Source organism: Anomaloglossus baeobatrachus, chromosome 2 (genome assembly GCF_048569485.1).
Source record: "Anomaloglossus baeobatrachus isolate aAnoBae1 chromosome 2, aAnoBae1.hap1, whole genome shotgun sequence".
NCBI classification, from domain to species: domain Eukaryota; kingdom Metazoa; phylum Chordata; class Amphibia; order Anura; family Aromobatidae; genus Anomaloglossus; species Anomaloglossus baeobatrachus.
In genome coordinates, this window is record NC_134354.1 from 642,396,295 (window position 1) to 642,421,938 (window position 25,644).

General features: G+C 50.2%; 1 protein-coding gene across 2 annotated transcripts in view; it reads left to right on the forward strand.

Annotated features, from left to right (window-relative positions):
- TROAP (trophinin associated protein) overlaps nt 1-25,644 on the forward strand; it is a 225,436-nt gene that overhangs the window by 123,921 nt on the left and 75,871 nt on the right. Inside the window, exon 12 of one of the 2 annotated variants that reach the window (XM_075334410.1) lies at nt 16,856-16,966. In XM_075334410.1, the coding sequence (XP_075190525.1) occupies nt 16,856-16,966 (111 nt within the window). The remainder of the gene's footprint in view (nt 1-16,855; nt 16,967-25,644) is intronic. The other variant, XM_075334411.1, reaches the window with a different exon arrangement.

The window sequence follows — 25,644 nt, forward strand, 5'->3', positions numbered from 1 at the left end:
TTTCCCATATACCCTCAGTGATCACTCTCCTAGGAGACAGCATGTCGTCCACAAGGAGCAAAGCTGCTAAGGCACAGGGTTTTTTTGCGGCCTGTACCTCTTGTGGGGCTATGTTACCTGCGGGTTCCACCTACCCTCACTATGAGCAATGCTCGACCCCTGTTTCGCTTGCTCAGCCGGAGCCTCGGACCCCCTCGGTCTCAGGCGGAAGACTCCTGCCCGGACCGTAGTCCTAGACCGGCTAAGCGGCCTCACTGGGACTCTTCCCCGACTTCCTCTCGCTGCTCGGGATTCCAGCTTGAGGACTCTCTGGAGGACGAGGCGGACGTCGCAGCTCAGGGCTCTGACCCTGACGTCGCCCTTAACCTTGATACACCTGAGGGGGACGCCTTAGTATCTTATCTCGTCCATCAACCAGGTGTTAGATCTCTCTCCCCCGCCTCCTCCTGTAGAGGAGTCGGCGTCTCAGCAGGAGAAACACCAGTTTTGGTTCCCCAAACGTACACGCAATACGTTTTTTGATCACTCTAACTTCAGGGACGCTGTCCAGAAGCCCAGAGCGGTCCCGGACAAGCGCTTTACTAAGCGCCTCACTGACACGCGTTACCCCTTCCCATCTGAAGTCGTTAAGGGTTGGGCTCACTGTCCCAAGGTGGATCCTCCAGTGTCAAGATTGGCGGCTAGATCCGTGGTGTCGGTTGCAGATGGCTCATCGCTAAAAGATGCCACTGACAGACAGATTGAGCTCCTGGTGAAGTCCATCTATGAGGCCACGGGCGCGTGGATTCCTCCTTATCCCAGGCCAAACCGAAGAGACCTCAACAGAGAAAGGTTCAATCGAGATTTCGGTCCTTTCGTCCCTCCGCCAAGTCCCAATCCTCTTCGTCCAACAGGCCGGAGAAAGGCCAGAGGAACTCCTATGCGTGGCGATCCAAGTCTCGCCCACAAAAGGCCGCAGGAGGCACTGCCTCCAAGACGGCTTCCTCATGACTCTCGGCCTCCCCTGACCGCATCCTCGGTCGGTGGCAGGCTCTCCCGCTTTGGCGACGCCTGGTGGCCACATGTTCAAGACCGATGGGTGAGAGACATTCTGTCTCATGGTTACAGGATAGAGTTCAGCTCTCGTCCTGCGGCTCGCTTCTTCAGAACCTCTCCGCCCCCCGCTCAGGCCGACGCACTTTTTCAGGCTGTAGCCGCTCTAAAGATGGAAGGAGTTGTGATCCCCGTTCCCCTTCAGGAACGTGGTCGCGGATTTTACTCCAACTTGTTCGTGGTGCCAAAAAAGGACTGGTCATTCCGTCCCGTTCTGGACCTCAAGCTACTCAACAGACATGTGAGAACCAGACGGTTCCGGATGGAATCTCTCCGCTCGGTCATCGCCTCAATGTCACAAGAAGACTTCCTAGCATCGATCGACATCAAGGATGCTTATCTCCATGTACCGATCGCACCCGAGCATCAACGTTTCCTGCGTTTCGCCATCGGGGACGAACACCTCCAGTTCGTGGCATTGCCTTTCGGCTTGGCGACAGCACCACGGGTTTTCACCAAAGTCATGGCATCCGTTGTGGCGGTCCTGCATTCTCAGGGCCACTCGGTGATTCCCTACTTGGACGATCTCCTAGTCAGGGCCCCGTCTCGGGTGGCGTGTCAACAAAGTCTATCTGTCGCTCTGGCGACTCTCCAGCGGTTCGGGTGGATCATCAACTTCCCGAAATCCAAGTTGACACCGACCCAATCACTGACGTACCTTGGGATGGAGTTTCATACCCAGCAAGCGTTACTCAAGCTTCCGAGCGACAAACTGCTTTCTCTGCAGGCAGGGGTGCAATCCCTTCTTCGGAGTCAGTCACACCCCTTAAGGCGCCTCATGCACTTCCTGGGGAAGATGGTGGCAGCTATAGAGGCAGTCCCGTTCGCGCAATTCCATCTTCGGTCACTCCAATGGGACATTCTCCGCAAATGGGACAGGAGTTCGGCTTCCCTCGACAGGAACGTCTCTCTTTCCCTTGCAACCAAGACGTCACTTCAGTGGTGGCTCCTTCCCAACTCTCTGTCGCAGGGAAAATCCTTCCTACCCCCAACCTGGGCTGTGGTCACCACGGACGCGAGCCTGTCAGGGTGGGGAGCGGTTTTTCTCCACCACAGGGCTCAGGGAACCTGGACTCCGATAGTCATCCCTTCAGATCAATATTCTGGAGATAAGGGCAGTGTATCTAGCCCTATTGGCTTTTCATCGGTGGCTGGAGGGCAGGCAGATCCGTATCCAGTCGGACAACGCCACTGCCGTCGCATACATCAACCACCAAGGCGGCACTCGCAGTCGTCAAGCCTTCCAGGAAGTCCGGCAGATTCTGCAGTGGGTGGAAGCCACAGCTTCCACCATCTCCGCAGTTCACATCCCGGGCGTAGAAAACTGGGAAGCAGATTTTCTCAGTCGTCAGGGCATGGACGCGGGGGAATGGTCTCTGCACCCAGACGTGTTTCGAGAGATCTGTCGCCGCTGGGGAACGCCGGACGTCGATCTCATGGCGTCACGGCACAACAACAAAGTCCCGGCATTCATGGCACGGTCTCAGGATCACAGAGCTCTGGCGGCGGACGCATTAGTTCAGGATTGGTCGCAGTTTCGACTGCCTTATGTGTTTCCTCCTCTGGCGATGCTGCCCAGAGTGTTACGCAAGATCAGGTCCGACTGCCGTCACGCCATTCTCGTCGCTCCAGACTGGCCGAGGCGGTCGTGGTACCCGGATCTGTGGAATCTCACGGTGGGTCAACTGTGGGCGCTTCCAGACCGCCCAGACTTGCTGTCACAAGGCCCGTTTTTCCATCTGAATTCTGTGGCCCTCAACCTGACTGTGTGGCCATTGAGTCCTGGCTCCTAGCGTCTTCAGGGTTATCTCAGGATGTCATTGCCACCATGAGACAGGCCAGGAAGCCTACGTCCGCCAAGATCTATTATAGGTCTTGGCAAATCTTCCTATCCTGGTGCGCTAATAACGGTTTTACTCCATGGCAGTTTGCCTTACCCACTTTTCTTTCATTCCTTCAATCCGGAATGGACAAGGGTTTGTCACTTGGCTCTCTCAAGGGCCAAGTATCGGCGCTCTCCGTGTTTTTTCAAAAGCGCCTAGCCAGGCTTCCGCAGGTCCGCACGTTCCTGCAGGGAGTTTGCCACATAGTCCCACCTTACAAGCGTCCGCTGGAACCCTGGGATCTTAACAGGGTGCTAACGGCTCTTCAGAAACCACCTTTCGAGCCGCTGCGGCATGTCTCTCTATCACGTCTTTCGCAGAAGGTGGCCTTCCTAGTGGCAGTCACATCACTTCGGAGAGTGTCTGAGCTAGCAGCGCTGTCATGCAAAGCCCCCTTCCTGGTGTTTCACCAGGATAATGTGGTTCTGCGTCCGGTCCCGGAATTTCTCCCTAAGGTGGTATCCCCTTTTCATCTCAATCAGGATATCTCCTTGCCTTCATTTTGCCCTAATCCAATTCACCAGTGTGAAAAGGACTTGCACTCTTTGGATCTAGTGAGAGCACTCCGGGTCTACGTGTCTCGCACGGCGCCCCTGCGTCGTTCAGATGCGCTCTTTGTCCTTGTCGCTGGCCAGCGTAAGGGCTCGCAGGCTTCCAAGTCAACCTTGGCTCGGTGGATCAAGGAACCGATTCTCGAAGCCTACCGTTCTTCTGGGCTTCCGCTTCCTTCAGGGCAGAAAGCCCATTCTACCAGAGCCGTGGGTGCGTCCTGGGCATTGCGGCACCGGACTACGGCTCAGCAGGTGTGTCAGGCAGCTACGTGGTCTAGTCTGCACACTTTCACGAAACACTATCAAGTGCATACCTATGCTTCGGCAGACGCCAGTCTAGGTAGGCGAGTCCTTCAGGCGGCGGTTGCCCACCTGTAAGAGGGGGCCGTTTTTTCGGCTCTTTTTTTATTGAGGTATTCTTTTACCCACCCAGGGACTGCTCTTGGACGTCCCAATTGTCTGGGTCTCCCAATGGAGCGACAAAGAAGGGAATTTTGTTTACTTACCGTAAATTCCTTTTCTTCTAGCTCCTATTGGGAGACCCAGCATCCGCCCCTGTACCCTTCGGGCTGGTTGTTTTTTTGTGTACACATGTTGTTCATGTTGAATTGTTCTTTTGGTTCATGGTTTGCAGTTCTCCGAACGTCCTTCGGATTGCATTTACCCTAGACCAATTTATAAGTTTTCTCCTTCCTGCTTTTGCACCAAAACTGAGGAGCCCGTGATCCACGGGAGGGTGTATAGGCAGAGGGGGAGGGGTTACACTTTTTAAAGTGTAATACTTTGTGTGGCCTCCGGAGGCAGAAGCTATACACCCAATTGTCTGGGTCTCCCAATAGGAGCTAGAAGAAAAGGAATTTACGGTAAGTAAACAAAATTCCCTTCTTTGTCGGTGCTGTGATTGTCATGTTTTCTAAATTCTAAGGATGTTTTTGCTGTTTCCTGGTATTTTGGTTTTGATACAACTTAATTGATAGTCATGTGCAGATTACATGTTTTGTATTTCCACTGCAGATATACACCAAAACCACACATGCAATTTTTTTTTTTTGTATTTTAACCCCTTGGCTGCTCAGCGTATCTCTACCTTCATGCCCAGGCCAAATTTGTTTTCAATTCTGACCAGTGTCATTTTATGAGGTTAACTCTGGAACGCTTCAATAGATTGAGTAAATGAGGTTTTTTTTTTTTTTTTTCCCCGTGACACATTGTACTTCATGTTAATAATAAATTTAGGACATATTAGTTTCCTTCTTATTTGTGAAAATAGAAGAAAATTAAACAAAAAGTCTTTGTAGTGTGGTAGGAATCTGGACGAAACACACAAACACAGGGAGAAGATACAAACTCCTTGCAGATGTTGTCCTTGGTCGGATCTGAACCCAGGACCCCAGTTCTGCAAGACTGTGTCAAGGTAGAAATTTAGGTGACGATAGCTTAATGGTATCTTCGTTCTGAATATCCAGAGGCCGGTGCCGTATTCGCTGTATATCAGTGCAGATATTAATGAATCAGACAATGATCACAGAAGCTGTGCTCTCCTTGAGCCAGCGTCACCAACTGAACTCGTGTATTGGATAGACTCCATTATACAGAATGCATCATTGACCTTGGAACTAGAACAGGAAGTATTCAACTCCCTAATTTCTTTGTCGCTCTATTGGGAGACCCAGACAATTGTATTGGTGTATAGGCTATGCCTCCGGAGGCCGCACAAAGTATTACACTCAAGTGTTAAGCCCCTCCCCTTCTGCCTATACACTCCCCGTGCTCCCACGGGCTCCTCAGTTTTTTGCTTTGTGCGAAGGAGGTCAGACACGCACGCACAGCTCCACAGATTGGTCAGCAGCAGCTGCTGACCATGTCGGATGGAAGAAAAGTGGGCCCATATAGGGCCCCCAGCATGCTCCCTTCTCACCCCACTCTTGTCGGTGGTGTTGTAAGGTTGAGGTATCCATTGCGGGTACGGAGGCTGGAGCCCACATGCTGTTTTCCTTCCCCATCCCCCTCAGGGTTCTGGTGGAAGTGGGATCCTATCGGTCTCCAGGCACATGAGACCGTGCTTCATCCACAACTCCTGTGGAGCCTGCTGGATAGGAACCGGGTATCGTTTCAGGGACATGGCCCTGCTACTTGGAGGTACTCTGTGTCCCCGTGGGGACCGCGCACAGCAACACTCCAGCTTTGCTGGGTGTGCTAGTGCACCGGGGACCGCGGCGCTGACCGGGTTAATATGTGCCATTACACACTCAGCGTTGCTGAGTGTGTTTATGTATAGGGACTGCCGCATTGACCGCCGCTGCCTTGGAAACAACAGTGCTCGGGCCCTGTGACACTTACTCAGCCAGAGCCTCTGCTAAGAGGGGCCCAGGGGGAGCCACCTGCTGACAATGTCCAGGTGACGGGGACAGAGTTTGCAAAACTCTCTGAGACTATGGCTAAGATACTAGAAGCCTTGCAGTACAGGCCGGTATCTCAGCACAGGGACTCTGTTGAATCTTTGTTCCCTGGCCCCCCTCAGTTGGACCAACAATGTCCTCCCGGGGTATCTCATAGATCCCAGGCTGAGGGTTCTGACACAGACCCCAGCCCCAGACCGACTAAGCGAGCTCGCTTAGATTTTCCCTCGACATCATCATATTGTTCAGGGTCTCAGCGAGGGGAATCTCGAGTTGATGAAGCGGAGGTAGCTGATCAGGATTCTGATCCTGAGGGCGCTCTCAATCTTAATACTCCAGACGGGGACGCCATAGTGAACGATCTTATTGCATCCATCAATCAAATGCTGGATATTTCTCCCTCAGTCCCTCCAGCAGAGGAGTCTGCTTCTCAGCAGGAGAAATTCCGGTTCAGGTTCCCCAAGCGTACACAGAGTATGTTTCTGGACCACTCCGATTTCAGAGAGGCAGTCCAGAATCACCATGCTTGTCCAGATAAGCGTTTTTCTAAGCGCCTTAAGGATACACGTTATCCCTTTCCACCTGACGTGGTTAAAGGTTGGACTCAGTGTCCCAAAGTGGATCCTCCAATCTCCAGACTGGCGGCTAGATCCATACTTGCAGTGGAAGATGGGGCTTCACTCAAGGATGCCACTGACAGGCAGATGGAGCTCTGGTTGAAATCCATCTATGAAGCGATCGGCGCTTCTTTTGCCCCAGCATTCGCAGCCGTATGGGCGCTACAAGCTATCTCAGCAGGTCAAGCGCAAATTGAAGCAGCCACATGCATGTCCGCGCCACAAGTGGCGTCCATTACCACTCAGACCTCGGCATTTGCGTCTTACGCTATTAATGCTGTCCTGGACTCTGCGAGCCGTACGGCGGTGGCAGCCGCCAATTCGGTGGTACTCCGCAGGGCCTTGTGGCTACGGGAATGGAAGGCAGATTCTGCTTCCAAAAAGCGCTTAACCAGTTTGCCAATTTCTGGCGACAGATTGTTTGGCGAGCGTTGGGATGAAATCATCAAACAATCCAAGGGAAAGGATACATCCTTACCCCAGCCCAAACCGAACATAACCCAACAGAGGAGAGGGCAGTCGAGGTTTCGGTCCTTTCGGGGCGCGGGCAGGTCCCAATTCTCCTCCTCCAAAAGGTCTCAGAAAGAGCAAAGGAACTCTGATACACGGCGGTCTAAGTCACGTCCTAAAAAGACCACCGGAGGGGCAGCTAACAAAGCGGCTTCCTCATGACTTTCGACCTCCTCATTCCGCATCCTCGGTCGGTGGCAGGCTCTCCCGCTTTTGCGACACCTGGCTGCCACGAATAAAAGACCGCTGGGTGAGAGACATTCTGTCTCACGGTTACAAGATAGAGTTCACCTCTCGTCCCCCGACTCGATTCTTCAGGTCATCCCCGCCTCCCGAGCGAGCCGAGGCTCTTCTGCAGGCGCTGGGCATTCTGAAGGCAGAAGGAGTGGTGGTCCCTGTTCCTCTTCAGCAACAGGGCCACGGTTTTTACTCCAACTTGTTTGTGGTCCCAAAGAAGGACGGGTCTTTTCGACCTGTCCTGGACCTGAAACTTCTCAACAAACCCGTAAAGACCAGGCGGTTCCGGATGGAATCCCTCCGCTCCGTCATCGCCTCAATGTCCCAGGGAGATTTCCTTGCATCGATCGATATCAAGGATGCTTATCTCCACGTACCGATTGCTCCAGAGCACCAGCGCTTCTTGCGCTTCGCCATAGGGAACGAACACCTGCAGTTCGTGGCACTGCCGTTCGGCCTGGCAACAGCCCCACGGGTTTTCACCAAGGTTATGGCTACTGTAGTAGCGGTCCTCCACTCTCAGGGTCACTCGGTGATCCCGTACTTGGACGATCTGTTGATCAAGGCACCCTCTCTAGAGGCATGCCAACACAGCCTCGACGCTACCCTGGAGACTCTCCAGAGTTTCGGGTGGATCATCAATTTTCCAAAGTCAAATCTGACACCGGCCCAATCGCTGACATACCTTGGCATGGAGTTTCATACCCTCTCAGCGATAGTGAAGCTTCCGCTGATCAAGCATCGGTCACTACAGACAGGGGTACAATCTCTTCTTCAAGGTCGGTCACACACCTTGAGACGCCTCATGCACTTCCTGTTGAAGATGGTGGCAGCAATGGAGGCAGTTCCTTTCGCGCAGTTTCACCTGCGTCCTCTTCAATGGGACATCCTTCGCAAATGGGACAGGAAGCCGACGTCCCTCGACAGGAACGTCTCCCTCTCGCAGGCGACCAAAGCTTCCCTTCGGTGGTGGCTTCTTCCCACTTCATTATCGAAAGGGAAATCCTTCCTACCCCCATCCTGGGAGGTGGTCACGACGGACGCGAGTCTGTCAGGGTGGGGAGCGGTTTTTCTCCACCACAGGGCTCAGGGTACGTGGACCCAGCAAGAGTCCTCGCTTCAGATCAATGTTCTGGAAATACGGGCAGTGTATCTTGCCCTGAAAGCGTTCCAGCAGTGGCTGGAAGGCAAGCAGATCCGAATTCAGTCGGACAATTCCACAGCGGTGGCATACATCAACCACCAAGGCGGCACACGCAGTCGGCAAGCCTTCCAGGAAGTCCGGCGGATTCTACTGTGGGTGGAAGCCACTGCCTCCACCATCTCCGCAGTTCACATTCCAGGCGTGGAAAACTGGGAAGCAGATTATCTCAGTCGCCAGGGCATGGACGCAGGGGAATGGTCCCTTCACCCGGACGTGTTTCAGGAGATCTGTTGCCGCTGGAGGGTGCCGGACGTCGATCTTATGGCGTCCCGGCACAACAACAAGGTACCAGCGTTCATGGCACGGTCTCAAGATCCCAGAGCTCTGGCGGCAGACGCCTTAGTTCAGGATTGGTCGTAGTTTCAGCTCCCTTATGTGTTTCCTCCGCTGGCACTGTTGCCCAGAGTGTTACGCAAGATCAGGGCCGACTGCCGCCGCGTCATCCTCGTCGCTCCAGACTGGCCGAGGCGGTCGTGGTACCCGGATCTGTGGCATCTCACGGTCGGCCAACCGTGGGCACTACCAGACCGACCAGACTTGCTATCTCAAGGGCCGTTTTTCCATCTGAATTCTGCGGCCCTCAACCTGACTGTGTGGCCATTGAGTCCTGGATCCTAGCGTCTTCAGGGTTATCTCAAGACGTCATTGCCACTATGAGACAAGCTAGGAAACCAACGTCCGCCAAGATCTACCACAGGACGTGGAAAATTTTCCTGTCGTGGTGCTCTGCTCAGGGTATTTCTCCCTGGCCTTTTGCCTTGCCCACTTTTCTGTCCTTCCTTCAATCTGGACTGGAAAAGGGTTTGTCGCTCGGCTCCCTTAAGGGACAAGTCTCTGCGCTCTCTGTGTTTTTCCAGAAGCGCCTAGCCAGACTTCCACAGGTACGCACGTTCCTGCAGGGGGTTTGTCACATCGTCCCTCCATACAAGCGGCCGTTAGAACCCTGGGATCTGAACAGGGTGCTGACGGTTCTTCAGAAACCACCATTCGAGCCAATGAGGGATATTTCTCTCTCACGCCTTTCGCAGAAAGTGTTTTTCCTAGTTGCAGTCACTTCACTTAGGAGAGTGTCTGAGCTAGCAGCACTGGCATGCAAAGCCCCTTTCCTGGTGTTTCACCAGGACAAGGTGGTTCTGCGTCTGGTTCCGGAATTTCTCCCTAAGGTGGTATCCCCCTTTCATCTCAATCAGGATATCTCCTTACCTTCTTTTTGTCCTCATCCAGTTCACCAATGTGAAAAGGATTTGCACTTGTTAGATCTGGTGAGAGCACTCAGACTCTACATATCTCGTACGGCGCCCCTGCGCCGCTCGGATGCACTCTTTGTCCTTGTCGCTGGCCAGCGTAAAGGGTCACAGGCTTCCAAATCAACCCTGGCTCTGTGGATCAAGGAGCCAATTATCGTAGCTTACCGTTCGGCTGGGCTTCCGGTTCCCTCAGGGCTGAAGGCCCATTCTACCAGAGCCGTGGGCGCGTCCTGGGCTTTGAGGCACCAGGCTACGGCTCAGCAGGTGTGTCAGGCGGCTACCTGGTCGAGCCTGCACACTTTCACGAAGCACTATCAGGTGCATACCTATGCTTCGGCGGATGCCAGCCTAGGTAGACGAGTCCTTCAGGCGGCGGTTGCCCACCTGCAGGAAGAGGCCGTTTTACGGCTCTCTTACGAGGTATTATTTTACCCACCCAGGGACTGCTTTTGGACGTCCCAATTGTCTGGGTCTCCCAATAGAGCGACAAAGAAGAAGGGAATTTTGTTTACTTACCGTAAATTCCTTTTCTTCTAGCTCTAATTGGGAGACCCAGCACCCGCCCCTGTTTTTTTGTGTACACATGTTGTTCATGTTGAATGGTTTCAGTTCTCCGATATTCCTTCGGATTGAAGTTACTTTAAACCAGTTTATAATTCTTTTTCCTCCTTCTTGCTTTTGCACCAAAACTGAGGAGCCCGTGGGAGCACGCGGAGTGTATAGGCAGAAGGGGAGGGGCTTAACACTTTTGAGTGTAATACTTTGTGCGGCCTCCGGAGGCATAGCTTATACACCAATACAATTGTCTGGGTCTCCCAATTAGAGCTAGAAGAAAAGGAATTTACGGTAAGTAAACAAAATTCCCTTCTTTTCCCAGTATACTATAAAATACCTCTGTTCTTTATACATTCTTTCTGTGTGAAACTACTGATAAGACTTTTGCTCGTACAAACAATGAAAGTCTTCATAATGATATCTGTTCACTCATCCTTGGTAACCCCTTCTTGACTATACAGCTTAGAATCCTATTATGGGTCTGCGCGATTGCTATATAGACACGCAGATAATTATGCAACTACATCTACATTTTGATTATTTACATACACAGATATTCTTATTACGTTTGAACAAACAATTTATAGCTTGGGATACCTTCATAACTGCAGTGCTAACCACTGAGCCACTGTGCTGCCCTAAATCTGACTATTTAAAGGGAACCTGTCAGGTGCAATATGCACCCAGAACCACGAGCAGTTCTGGGTGCATATTGCTAATCCCTGCCTAACCGTCCCTGTGTACACTAGCAAAAATAGATCTTTAGAAAAGGTATTTAAAAATCGTTTGATATGCTAAAGAGGCCTGGGACTAAAAGCAAGGGCATGAGTTCCCTTGGCTAGTCGGCCCACATAGCATGTTAGTACGCCCACAGGGGTTTACTAACATGCTAATTAATGCGCAGTGACGCCGCACATACCTCAGTCTTGATGGCAGCCAGCGGAGGATGGATGCGTAGTGGAATGATCCAGAGTCCCCGGGACTTTTGGTCATGCGCACTGTACCTCACTGAAGCTGGGAAGTTTACACCTGGCTTCTATTTAGTGCGCATGATCAGAAGTCCAGGGGACTCAGAATCACGTGCAGTGCGCATCCATACTCCACCAGCTGCAATAATGACTGAGGTATGTGCATTGCTGCGCGTTAGGCTACTTTCACACTTGCGTTGAACGGTATCCGTTGCATTGCGTTGTGTAACGGATGCAACGGATGTGTTGCATATAGTGACACAACGGATGCAACGGATGCTGCAAAACAACGCAATTCGTTTTGATTTTTTTTTTTTTTTTTCCCGGTTTTACCAGCGGCAGACTATAGTGAACGATCAGCTGATCGTTCCCTGCAGCCGGCCGCTGGGTGATCAGCTGATTGCTCCCAGTAGCCGGCCGCCGGGTGATCAGCTGATCGCTCCCGCCCGCCGGGTGATCAGCTGATCGCTCCCGGCTGCCGGGTGATCAGCTGATCGCTCCCTGCAGCCGGCTGCCGGGTGATCAGCTGATCGCTCCCGGCCGCCGGGTGATCAGCTGATCGCTCCCTGCAGCCGGCCGCCGGGTGATCAGCTGATCGCTGTCACTTGCCGGCGCCCGGGCATGCCGGCGGGCGGGCGCTCAGCTGAGCGCTGTGACTTGCCGGCGGCCGGGCATGCTGGTGGCCGGTCATTCAGCTGAGCGCTGTCGCTTGCCGACGGCCGGGCGCTCAGCTGAACGTTCGGCCACCGCGAGCCAAAATAAAGTTTGATTTAAAAAAAAAAAAAAAAAAAAAAAAAAAAAAGAGCATGCGCAGTGAAATCCAGAGGATTCCGCTGCTCAAAATAACGTTACATGCTGCGTTCCTCCCGCTGGGCGGAAGCAACGGAGCGTCGCCCAGCGGAAGCAACGCAGCTCCTTTTGGTACAATCCGTCAACCATACAAGTCTATGGGAAACAGCGGAATCCGTTAACGGATTCCGCTGTTTCCCAAAAGGGCGGATTGTAACGGAAGGAAAATAACGCAAGTGTGAAAGTACCCTTAATTAGCCAAGGGAACTCATGCCCTTGCGACTAGTCATGGCCCTCATAAGAATCTAAGAAACTATCTTTAGAAATACTTTTTTTTCTAAAGATCCCTTTATCTATGCTAGTGTATACAGGGACGGTTAGGCAGGAATTAGGAATATATACCCAGAACTGCCCATGGTTCTGGCTGTATTGCATCTGACGGGTTCCCTTTTAAGGCTATGTGCGTACTGTGCGTTTTTTTGGGCTCCAAACTGCATGATTTGCTTCCCCAGCAAAGTCTGACTTTTCACTTTTGCTGTCTGCACACAACTTTTTATTATATATATTTTTTTTTTTATTTTTTTTAGCTGCGTTTTTGAGCTAAAGAAAAAGAAATGTCAATTCTTTCCTGCGTTTTACACCCATGGAATGTATTGGAAAAACGCAGTGATCAAAAACGCACCGAAACGCGGTAAAAACGCATGCGTTTTACTGCTGCGTTTTTCCCGTGGGTGCGTTTTTGCAGCAAAAAACGCAGCGTTTTTAAGAAGTGCAAAAACGTCCTAGTGCGCACATAGCCTAATAAAATACTGTAGTGGACTACTATAGTATAATTTTACTCTCCCTAATCTAGCCCTATCAACGGACCTAGATGATGTTGATCCTTATTTTTTTTTACACACAAAGAACCACATGCTGGATGCTGATCAGTGTCTCACTGAATGCAGGATGCACGCATGGATGTGGTACAAAAAAAAACAACCTGTTAGGCTGCTTTCACACTACGTCTTTTTAACATGCGTCCTGAACGGTTTTTTGCTGCAAAAGCGGATCCTGCTTTTACAGCAAAAAATGCATGCAAACGCATGTCTTATTTTGCAGGATCCTGTCACTGGATGTTTAGGGGCGGGCATTGGAGTCATGTGATCGGGAGTGAGGGGAACTAAACGTGCCAGACTGGGAGCCGGCATCTGACAGCTGCGAGTCTCGTAACCAAGGTAAACATCGGGTATACTTGCTTGGATACCCGATATTTACTTTGGTTACAAGTGTCTGCAGCTGCTAGGAGCCGGGCTCCCTGCACACGTTACCAACGTAAACATCGGGTAACTAAGATAAGTGGTTACCCGATATTTACCTTGGTTACGAGTGTCCGCAGCTCTCAGGTGGGGGAGAGGGAGGGGGGGAGAGAGACAGAGAGGTAGGAGAGAGAGAGACTGATCACGGAGGCTGGCTTCTGGGCATGCTCAGTAGAGCAAGCAGGATCCTGCCTATCAGCACGCCAGCGTTCACATGCGTTTTGCGTGCCGTTTAGTCAGGATCCAGCAATTTGCAGAAGTTGGACGCAGCTCAAAAACGCTACAAGTAGCGTTTTTGAAAGATGTTAAAAAACTGCAAGTCGCTAGATCCTCACTATAACGCACGCAAACGCAGGTGAACGCATATTAACGCGAGTCCATTGCAAATGCATTGAAATGAAAACGCATTTGCACTGGATCAGTTTCTGCGTTCAAAAAAACGTTCAGGACACATGTTAAAAAGACGTAGTGTGAAAGCAGCTTTAGTCAAGCAATCAAGTAGTGATTAGTTCTTGACGGTAGAAGGGAGAGAGGGGGGGAATAGAGGGATTTGGGTGGACTGGAAAAGAGAAATTAACGGGGTCAGGAAAAGGAGAGGGGGGAGAAATATCTTCAGACAGCAGTAGCACAAGATGTGGCTGTACAGCCTAAAAAAAAAAACCTTGTGGCACCATATGTTCCAGCAGAACCGCACAGTGATCACTCTCCTGATGTCTCAAAGCAGGAATAAAACTGAGCACAGCAGTCACTGTGAGATCAGGTGACGTCTCCGCTCAGTGGACGATGATGTGCGATCGCACGAATCAGAGCTGAGGTTGGTGATGCTGCTGTTGACAGGCGCCAGCCTTTGGCCGATGCTGTAATTGCACCGATCATAGCTCGACTTCTTCAATGTTTCATGTAATTTTCATTTTGCCTGAAACATTGGAATCGCTGTGATTGGCTGTTCAGAATTGAACTGCCTATCACAGCGATCGTAGTTGTAGGGGGTGGCAAAATCCCCAGTGGCAACAAGTCCCGTTGCTGTGCTTTCCGAAACTGGCACCTTTCTCTGATCACTGTGGCTTCAGTCACAGTTCCCGCATGGTTGCCAAGACGTACTGTAGTGCCCCTGAGACTGGTCGCTACAGGTATACCATTATATCCTTCCTGGGCAGGGAAAGGTTAACCCGGTAAGTTTACACACACCTCACATAGCTAATTTAAACACAGTCAGGAAGTGATTCTGCCAGTTTTTAGCAGACACAGGCACTAGAGGAACTCCAGGTCGCCATAACCACGATCTGAATCCTTGCAAAGGTGGGAGGCAGGAGTAGGAGTAAGTTACAGAGCAGGCAGGAAGTGGTCTGTTCCAGTCAGACAAAGCAGATACGCTGTGGAGCAGCTCCCTGAGGGGTTGCTGCCTGGCACCCCTCAGGGAGGCAGAACAGAACAGTCTGGGGTGTAACACCATACCGACCTCTGCAGGAGTCTCCTGCAGATGGGAGCCAGCCAGACCGGGGCTAGTAACACCTGGAGGGACGGGATCTGGTACCAGTAATCATGGGCTAAAGGAGTACAGTCGCCAGGGAGAGTACGGTGTGAGTACTCACGGGACTGAGCACAGGCGGGGTACAGAGCCCTAGTTCAGGAAGACGCTTCAAGCTCAGATGATAACAATCTGCCTGGTGAGGGGACCATCCAGGACCTCACGGACGTTAGTGTCCAGGGCACAGCAGCAGAGAACTGGAACAGAGGTCCGACCCAAGAGAGGTTCAAGCTGCCTGCCATACGGGCCAAGACAGAGTGCGAGAGAGCAGGAGGGGATCCCAAGACGCTTCAGGCCACGGAGACCCACAAAGTACAGACTTGTGCACGGAGGAGAGAACCCACCGATTACCAGACCGGACCTTTGACCTGTGCGCAATCGACCGGAGTAGTTTACGGCGAGGACCAGCACCTGGGGCACGATACCATTTTAACCAGAGAATAAAAGCATCTGCAACCCGCACTCGGTGACTGAGTAAATGCCGTCGCCTTGCGCTCCCGTGGACTGCCGCCCCGTTCTCACCAACCTCCTGGGGAAATCCTGCTCTGCCTGTGGGGAGTGATACCATCCTGGCTGCACCCAACACCTGCCCCGAAGAGAGACTCTACAGCGGCAGCTAATTCCTGGCCGCACACCACGGGTGGTGCTGCAAAGCATCCCCCATTCCCATCCAACGCCGCCCTGGTAGAGGAAAAGTTGCAGGAAGAGTCTGCGGCAGAGGAGGCTGAGACCCAGTCGTCATTGCAACTGGCAACATGCTTCCCTGGGACCCGTCGCCCTCCTTCCATCCCCATTTACACTGGACACCTGTTTGTTTCTCTTTTCATGTAGCCATGGAGCTTGGTCGGGCCAGTCACAGCAACTCCAAAAAAAACCACTGGCCCTGTGACGAGTAACCCGTAAGGCCCCGTGGGGTGCTACAATATCGCTACATCATAGGTTGGGAACCTCTTCGTAATGATCATGTATGGGTACCCAATGGGTTGTGAAAGGGTTAATCTGTGGGTTTTACCTGATCTTGTTCGTCTGTGGGGAAAATCCACAGACTAAAATGCATCTTTATTGCAAGAGAACGTGGATTTGCGGATTTCATAAATGTCTTGCAGGTCAATTTACGCAGCATATACTTAAAAGAAAAACACACACACACACACACACACACACACACACACACACACACACACACACACACACACACACACACACACACACACACACACACATTTTTGATCATAAGACTGGCTGATTTAGAAGTAAAAAAAAAAATAAACTCTTTACTCTGGTGCAGCGGAAATAAAATAAGAGCCAGAATATGCCACTTTTGACCTGGTGACAGAGCCTCTTTAAAGGGAATCTGTCACCAGGTTTTTGCCCCCCCCCCTCCCCCCACACCTGAGAGCAGCATAACGTATGGGGCAGAGACCCGGATTCCAGCGATGTCACTTACTGGGCTGTTTCCTGTCATTTTGATAAAATCACTGTTTTCTCTGCTGCAGATCTAGCAGTTATTCAGAACTCATGAATATCCTGGACTACTTAATAGCAGGCCAAGTAGTCCTCTATTGATAATCTACTGCTGATTAAACAGTGATTTTTTTGTTTGCAAAACTACACTAAGCAGCCCAGCAAGTGATACATTGCTGGAATCGGGATCTCTTCTCCTACATTATGCTGCTCTCAGATTAGGTGGAAGAAACCTGGTGACAGATTCCCTTTAAGAGGTAATTCAGTAGGACACTGGACACCTTTTTAATACTGGTTCTGAAGTTTATTGAATGCAGCCTTTTTTTTTTTTTTTTTATAATCCTGATGGAGGCACTTGGCCTATCAAAGGAGGTGACAAGTGGGGTCAATCCAGCCCTAATTATAAAATATTTTGTTGTATTATTCATATATGCAGTTATCTATAATGTTTGCATTACTTTACCTGTATCTTCTGACTGGTGTTAATTGGTCGTATTTGTTATTTGCTTCTAGAAGTTTTCTCAACAATACTCTTTAAAGCCGCCATTCTTTCCAAAAACACCCCGTGCTTTGGCACTAGAGAGGGCAAATAAGAAACTACAGGCTGATCTCTCAGATACTCAGGTAAGTTAAAGATGAAAAGAAACGACTCTCCTCCCACCCCCCACCCCCATCTCAAATATTCCTGTAGATATAGGGGTAATCTGTAAGGTAATGACATTTAAATCCAGTATGGCAGGTGACTGGAGTTACAGCTAGTGTATATTCTCCTGAAAAAAAACCATAGAAATGAGTCACAAAACTACCTTAATAAAAAAATTATTTTTCTTTTATTAATCAGCAGTAAACGGACAAAAATATTTAAATGAACCAAACAGAACAGAAGGTGCTGGTAAGGATACAAAATGCAGGCGTTAGCACCCACTTGCTGGCAATGTGCAAAAAACACACACACACCTATATAATATATATACCGTATTTCTTTGTCGCTCCTAATTGGGAGACCCAGACAATTGGGGTGTATAGCTATGCCTCCGGAGGCCACACAAAGTATTACACTAAAAGTGTAAAGCCCCTCCCCTTCAGCCTATACACCCCCCGTACTGCTACGGGCTCATCAGTTTTTATGCTTTGTGCGAAGGAGGTCAGACATCCACGCATAGCTCCACAGCTTAGTCAGCAGCAGCTGCTGACTATGTCGGATGGAAGAAAAGAGGGCCCATAACAGGGCCCCCAGCATGCTCCCTTCTCACCCCACTTTTGTCGGCGGTGTTGTTAAGGTTGAGGTATCCATTGCGGGTACGGAGGCTGGAGCCCACATGCTGCTTTCCTTCCCCATCCCTCAATTAGGGCTCTGGGTGAAGTGGGATCCCATCGGTCTCCAGGCACAGGAGACCGTGCTCCATCCACAGCTCCTGAGGACCCTGCTGGATAGGAGCCGAGTATCGTTCAGGGACATGGCCCTGCTACTTGGAGGTACTCTGTGTCCCCGTGGGGACTGCGCACAGCAACACTCCAGCATTGCTGGGTGTGCTAGTGCACCGGGGACAGCAGCGCTGGCTGCATGTGTGCCACTATACACTCAGCGTCGCTGAGTGTATTTGTGTAGGGTGACTGCCGCGCTGACCGCCGCTGCCATGGTTATGCCTGCGGCGTGGCTGGGACTGTTAGTGCGCCGGGGACTTCCGCGCCGACCGCGCTTATACGGCGGCCGCGCTTATAACTATAGTCCCCGGCTTCTGCGGCCTAGTCTCATTCTTTTCCCGCCCCCAGCCCTGCCAGTCAGGGGAAGGGCGGGACTCTGTACAGGACGGCAGCACTGAGGGCTGGAGCATGCTTTGCAGACTCCACCCCCCTCACTCTGCACAGTGGGGCACCAGTTCCCGCACTTTTCTGGGTCACGCCCACGGCTCCCTCCTCTCCCCAGGACGCTGGCAGCCATTCCTCTACAGCTCTGCTAACGCTGGAGAGGAGAGACAAGCTCAAAGAGACCCAGGCAGGAATTCTGGTGCCCACACAAACGCTTTGCGCAGGCGGTAAGCAGCACCTGTGGTGCTGGCCCCACTAGTGCAGAAGTGTATTTATAGTTTATATGATTATAGTCTATACTTTACACTGTAGGGTGCACTGTTGATTTGTGGCTATTTACCCTCCTGTATTGCTCAGAGGAGACAACAGCATGTCGTCCACAAATAGCAAGGGTGCCATGGCACAGACTTACTATGCTGCCTGTGCAGCATGTACGGCTATACTGCCGGCAGGTTCCACTGACCCTCATTGTGTGCAATGCTCGGCCCCTGTGGCACTTTCTCAGCCGGAGCCTCTGCTAGGGGTGGCCCAGGGAGAACCAACTGTTAACACTGTCCAGGTGACAGGGACGGAGTGTGCAGTTTTTACTGAAAGACTTTCTGGGACTATGGCTAAGATATTAGAAGCCTTGCAGTCCCGGCCGGCATCTCAAGCCAGGGGCACTGTGTTATCATTGTCCCCTGGTTCCCCTCAGTTGGAACAGCAATGTCTTCCCGGGGTGTCTCATGGATCCCAGGGTGAGGTCTCTGACACGGACCGCAGCCCCAGACCGACTAAGCGAGCTCGCTATGAAATTCCCTCGACATCATCACATTGTTCAGGGTCTCAGCGAGAGGACTCTCTGTATGATGAAGCGGAGCTAGCTGATCAGGATTCTGATCCTGAAGCCGCTCTCAACCTTGATACTCCTGATGGGGACGCCATAGTGAATGATCTTATTGCGTCCATCAATGAAATGTTGAATATTTCTCCCTCAGCTCCTCCAGTGGAGGAGTCAGCTTCTCAGCAGGAGAAATTCCGTTTCAGGTTTCCCAAGCGTACAAAGAGTATGTTTCTGGACCACTCTGACTTCAGAGAGGCAGTCCAGAAACACCGAGCTTATCCAGATAAGCGTTTTTCCAAGCGCCTTAAGGATACACGTTACCCTTTCCCCCCTGACGTGGTCAAGGGCTGGACTCAGTGTCCCAAGGTGGATCCTCCAATCTCCAGACTGGCGGCTAGATCCATAGTTGCAGTGGAAGATGGAGCTTCACTCAAGGATGCCACTGACAGACAGATGGAGCTCTGGTTGAAATCCATCTATGAAGCTATCGGCGCGTCTTTTGCTCCAGCATTCGCAGCCGTATGGGCACTCCAAGCTATCTCAGCTAGTCAGGCGCAAATTGACGCACTCACGTACGTCTGCGCCGCAGGTGGCGTCCATAACCTCTCAAACGTCGGCATTTGCGTCCTACGCTATTAATGCTGTCCTGGACTCTGCGACCCGTACGGCGGTTGCAGCCGCCAATTCGGTGGTAATATGCAGGGCCTTGTGGCTGCGGGAATGGAAGGCAGATTCGGCTTCCAAAAAGTGCTTAACTGGATTGCCATTTTCTGGCGACCGTTTGTTTGGTGAGAGATTGGATGAAATCATCAAACAATCCAAGGGAAAGGAAACATCCTTACCCCAAGCCAAACCAAAAACACCCCAACAGAGGAGGGGACAGTCGAGGTTTCGGTCCTTTCGGGGTGCGGGCAGGTCACAATTCTCCTCGTCCAAAAGGCCTCAGAAGGATCAGAGGAACGCCGACGCATGGCGGTCTAAATCACGCCCTAAAAAGACCGCCGGAGGTGCCGCTACCAAGGCGGCTTCCTCATGACTTACGGCCTCCTCACACCGCATCCTCGGTCGGTGGCAGGCTCTCCCGCTTTTGCGACACCTGGCTGCCACAAGTAAAAGACCGTTGGGTGAGAGACCATTTTGTCTCACGGTTACAGGATAGAGTTCAGCTCTCGTCCTCCGACTCGATTCTTCAGAACATCTCCGCCTCCCGAGCGAGCCGAGGCTCTTCTGCAGGCGGTGGGCATTCTGAAGGCAGAAGGAGTGGTGGTCCCGGTTCCTCTTCAGCATCAGGGTCACGGTTTCTACTCCAACCTGTTTGTGGTTCCAAAGAAGGACGGGTCCTTCCGTCCTGTTTTGGACCTAAAACTGCTCAACAAACACGTAAGGACCAGGCGGTTCCGGATGGAATCCCTCCGCTCCGTCATCGCCTCAATGTCCCAAGGAGATTTCCTAGCATCGATCGATATCAAGGATGCTTATCTCCACGTACCAATTGCTCCAGAGCATCAGCGCTTCTTGCGCTTCGCCATAGGAGACGAACACCTTCAGTTCGCGGCACTGCCGTTCGGCCTGGCGACAGCCCCAAGGGTTGTCACCAAGGTCATGGCTACAGTAGTTGCGGTCCTCCACTCTCAGGGTCACTCAGTGATACCTTACTTAGACGATCTGCTGGTCAAGGCACCCTCTCAAGAGGCATGCCAACACAGCCTCAACGTTACTCTGGAGATTCTCCAGAGTTTCGGGTGGATCATCAATTTTCCAAAGTCAAATCTGACACCGGTCCAATCACTAACATATCTTGGCATGGAGTTTCATACTCTTCCAGCGATAGTGAAGCTTCCGCTGGACAAACAGCGTTCACTACACACAGGGGTACAATCTCTCCTTCAAGGTCGGTCACACCCCTTGACGCACCTCATGCACTTCCTGGGGAAGATGGTGGCAGCAATGGAAGCAGTCCCTTTCGCGCAGTTTCACCTGCGTCCTCTTCAATGGGACATCCTACGCAAGTGGGACAGGAGGCCGACGTCCCTAGACAGGAACGTCTCCCTCTCTCAAGCAACCAAAGCTTCCCTTCGGTGGTGGCTTCTTCCCACCTCATTATCGAAAGGGAAATCCTTCCTACCCCCATCCTGGGCGGTGGTCACGACGGACGCGAGCCTGTCAGGGTGGGGAGCAGTTTTTCTCCACCACAGGGCTCAGGGTACGTGGACTCAGCAAGAGTCCTCACTTCAGATCAATGTTCTGGAGATCAGGGCAGTGTATCTTGCCCTAAAAGCGTTCCAGCAGTGGCTGGAAGGCAAGCAGATCCGAATTCAGTCGGACAACTCCACAGCGGTGGCTTACATCAACCACCAAGGTGGGACACGCGGTCGGCAAGCCTTCCAGGAAGTCCGGAGGATTCTGCTGTGGGTGGAAGCCACAGCATCCACCATATCCGCAGTTCACATCCCGGGCGTAGAAAACTGGGAAGCAGACTTTCTCAGTCGCCAGGGCATGGACGCAGGGGAATGGTCCCTTCACCCGGACGTGTTTCAGGAGATCTGTTGCCGCTGGGGGATGCCGGACGTCGACCTAATGGCGTCACGGCACAACAACAAGGTCCCAACATTCATGGCTCGATCTCAAGATCACAGAGCTCTGGCGGCAGACGCCTTAGTTCAGGATTGGTCGTTTCAGCTTCCTTATGTGTTTCTTCCTCGGGCTCTGTTGCCCAGAGTGTTACGCAAGATAAGGGCCGACTGCCGCCGCGCCATCCTCGTCGCTCCAGACTGGCCGAGGAGGTCGTGGTACCTGGATCTGTGGCATCTCACGGTCGGCCAACCGTGGGCACTGCCAGACCGACCAGATTTGCTGTCTCAAGGGCCGTTTTTCCATCTGAATTCTGCGGCCCTCAACCTTACTGTGTGGCCATTGAGTCCTGGATCCTAGCGTCTTCAGGATTATCTCAAGAGGTCATTGCCACTATGAGACAGGCTAGGAAACCAACGTCCGCCAAGATCTACCACAGGACGTGGAAAATATTCCTGTCGTGGTGCTCTGCTCAGGCGTTTTCTCCCTGGCCATTTGCCTTGCCCACTTTTCATCTCAATCAGGACATCTCCTTACCCTCGTTTTGTCCTCATCCAGTTCACCAATGTGAAAAGGATTTGCACTTGTTAGATCTGGTGAGAGCACTCAGACTCTACATTTCTCGTACGGCGCCCCTGCGCCGCTCCGATGCTCTTTGTCCTTGTCGCTGGCCAGCGTAAAGGGACACAAGCTTCCAAATCAACCCTGGCTCGGTGGATCAAGGAACCAATTCTCGAAGCTTACCGTTCCTCGGGGCTTCCGGTTCCCTCAGGACTGAAGGCCCATTCTACCAGGGCCGTGGGAGCGTCCTGGGCCTTGCGACACCAGGCTACGGCTCAGCAGATGTGTCAGGCAACTACCTGGTCGAGCCTGCACACTTTCACGAAACACTATCAGATGCATACCTGTGCTTCGGCAGATGCCAGCCTAGGTAGGTGAGTCCTTCAGGCGGCAGTTGCCCACCTGTAGGACGGAGCCGTTACGGCTCTATTATGAGGTATTATTTACCCACCCAGGGACTGCTTTTGGACGTCCCAATTGTCTGGGTCTCCCAATTAGGAGCGACAAAGAAGAAGGGAATTTTGTTTACTTACCGTAAATTCCTTTTCTTCTAGCTCCAATTGGGAGACCCAGCACCCGCCCCTGTTTTTTGTATACACATGTTGTTCATGTTAAATGGTTTCAGTTCTCCGATATTCCTTCGGATTGAATTTACTTTAAACCAGTTTATAATTTTTTCCTCCTTCTGGCTTTTGCACCAAAACTGATGAGCCCGTAGCAGTACGGGGGGTGTATAGGCTGAAGGGGAGGGGCTTTACACTTTTAGTGTAATACTTTGTGTGGCCTCCGGAGGCATAGCTATACACCCCAATTGTCTGGGTCTCCCAATTGGAGCTAGAAGAAAAGGAATTTACGGTAAGTAAACAAAATTCCCTTCTTTTCGCATTATAAGATGCACTTTTGTTCCCCCAAATTTTGGGGGAAAGTAGGGGGTTTGTCTTTTAAACCGAATATATGGATTATATACTGCAGGGTCCAGGGGAGGTGGGGGCCGCTCTGGAGCGGTGCTGGGGGGGCTGCTGGAGGCTGCGGGCGGCAGCGTTTGATCTCCTGCACCCGCTCATATAATATGCACAGCCGCTGTCCATCACCATGGTGCTGAAACTGCACTGCGGCGATGGGCTGGGGGAGCTGCGCATATTATTTGCCTGTGCTTACCTTTTGATCGCACATGCCCCCTTCCCCTGTGTTAGCTATGGCCCCCATGCTGCTGCCCATAGTAAAATAATAAACTCTTTACTCCCCTCCTCCTGCGTGTCTGCCCGGTTTCCCTCCTGCCGCTGTGATCAGGCACGCAGAGATATCTCTCTGCTGTCCCGATCACATGACCGGCACTAGAACCAGGAAGTAGGAAGTGCAGGAGACAGTAGGAGCTCAACCCCGACGAGGGAGACACGAGACAGGAACATGCTGGAGAAGGTAAGGAAATAGTTTTATTTTACTAAAAGCAGCCACAGGGGGCTGTGTGTGCCAGCCGCAGGGGGCTGTGTGTGCCAGCCGCATATATAGTATAATATAATATAAAATATTATGTATATATATGTATATATATATGTATATGTATGTATATGTATATATATGTATATATATATATATATATATATATATATATATATATATATATATATATATATAATGTGTGTATATGTATATATATATATATATATATATATGTATATATATATATATATATGTGTATATGTATATGTGTGTGTATATATATGTGTATATATATATGTGTGTATATATATGTGTATGTATATGTGTATGTATATATGTATGTATGTATACATATATATGTATACATATATGTGTATATATATGTGTGTGTATATATATGTGTATATATGTGTGTGTATATATATGTGTATATATATGTATGTGTATATATATGTGTGTGTATATATATAATATATATATATATATATATATATGTATGTATGTATGTATGTATGTGTATATATATATATATATATATATATATGTATATATGTATGTATATATGTGTATATATATATATGTATATATGTGTATATATATATATGTATATATGTGTATATATGTATGTATATATATGTATATGTGTATATATGTATGTATATATGTGTATATATATATATGTATATATGTGTATATATGTGTATATATATATGTATATATGTGTATATATATATTTATATATATATATATATATATGTATATATGTGTATATATATATTTATATATATATATGTATATATGTGTATGTGTATATATATATATATGTATATATGTATATATGTGTATGTGTATATATATATATATGTATATATGTATATGTATGTGTCCAGAAATATTTGGACAGTGACACAAGTTTTGTTATTTTAGCTGTTTACAAAAACATGTTCAGAGATACAAATATATATATAATATGGGCTGAAAGTGCACACTCCCAGCTGCAATATGAGAGTTTTCACATCCAAATCGGAGAAAGGGTTTAGGAATCATAGCTCTGTAATGCATAGCCTCCTCTTTTTCAAGGGACCAAAAGTAATTGGACAAGGGACTCTAAGGGCTGCAATTAACTCTGAAGGCGTCTCCCTCGTTACCCTGTAATCAATGAAGTAGTTAAAAGGTCTGGGGTTGATTACAGGTGTGTGGTTTTGCATTTGGAAGCTGTTGCTGTGACCAGACAACATGCGGTCTAAGGAACTCTCAATTGAGGTGAAGCAGAACATCCTGAGGCTGAAAAAAAAGAAAAAATCCATCAGAGAGATAGCAGACATGCTTGGAGTAGCAAAATCAACAGTCTGGTACATTCTGAGAAAAAAGGAATTGACTGGTGAGCTTGGGAACTCAAAAAGGCCTGGGCGTCCACGGATGACAACAGTGGTGGATGATCGCCGCATACTTTCTTTGGTGAAGAAGAACCCGTTCACAACATCAACTGAAGTCCAGAACACTCTCAGTGAAGTAGGTGTATCTGTCTCTAAGTCAACAGTAAAGAGAAGACTCCATGAAAGTAAATACAAAGGGTTCACATCTAGATGCAAACCATTCATCAATTCCAAAAATAGACAGGCCAGAGTTAAATTTGCTGAAAAACACCATGAAGCCAGCTCCGTTCTGGAAAAGTATTCTATGGACAGATGAGACAAAGATCAACCTGTACCAGAATGATGGGAAGAAAAAAGTTTGGAGAAGAAAGGGAACGGCACATGATCCAAGGCACACCACATCCGCTGTAAAACATGGTGGAGGCAACGTGATGGCATGGGCATGCATGGCTTTCAATGGCACTGGGTCACTTGTGTTTATTGATGACATAACAGCAGACAAGAGTAGCCGGATGAATTCTGAAGTGTACCAGGATATACTTTCAGCCCAGATTCAGTCAAATGCCGCAAAGTTGATCAGACGGCGCTTCATAGTACAGATGGACAATGACCCCAAGCATACAGCCAAAGCTACCCAGGAGTTCACGAATGCAAAAAAGTGGAACATTCTGCAATGGCCAAGTCAATCACCAGATCTTAACCCAATTGAGCATGCATTTCAC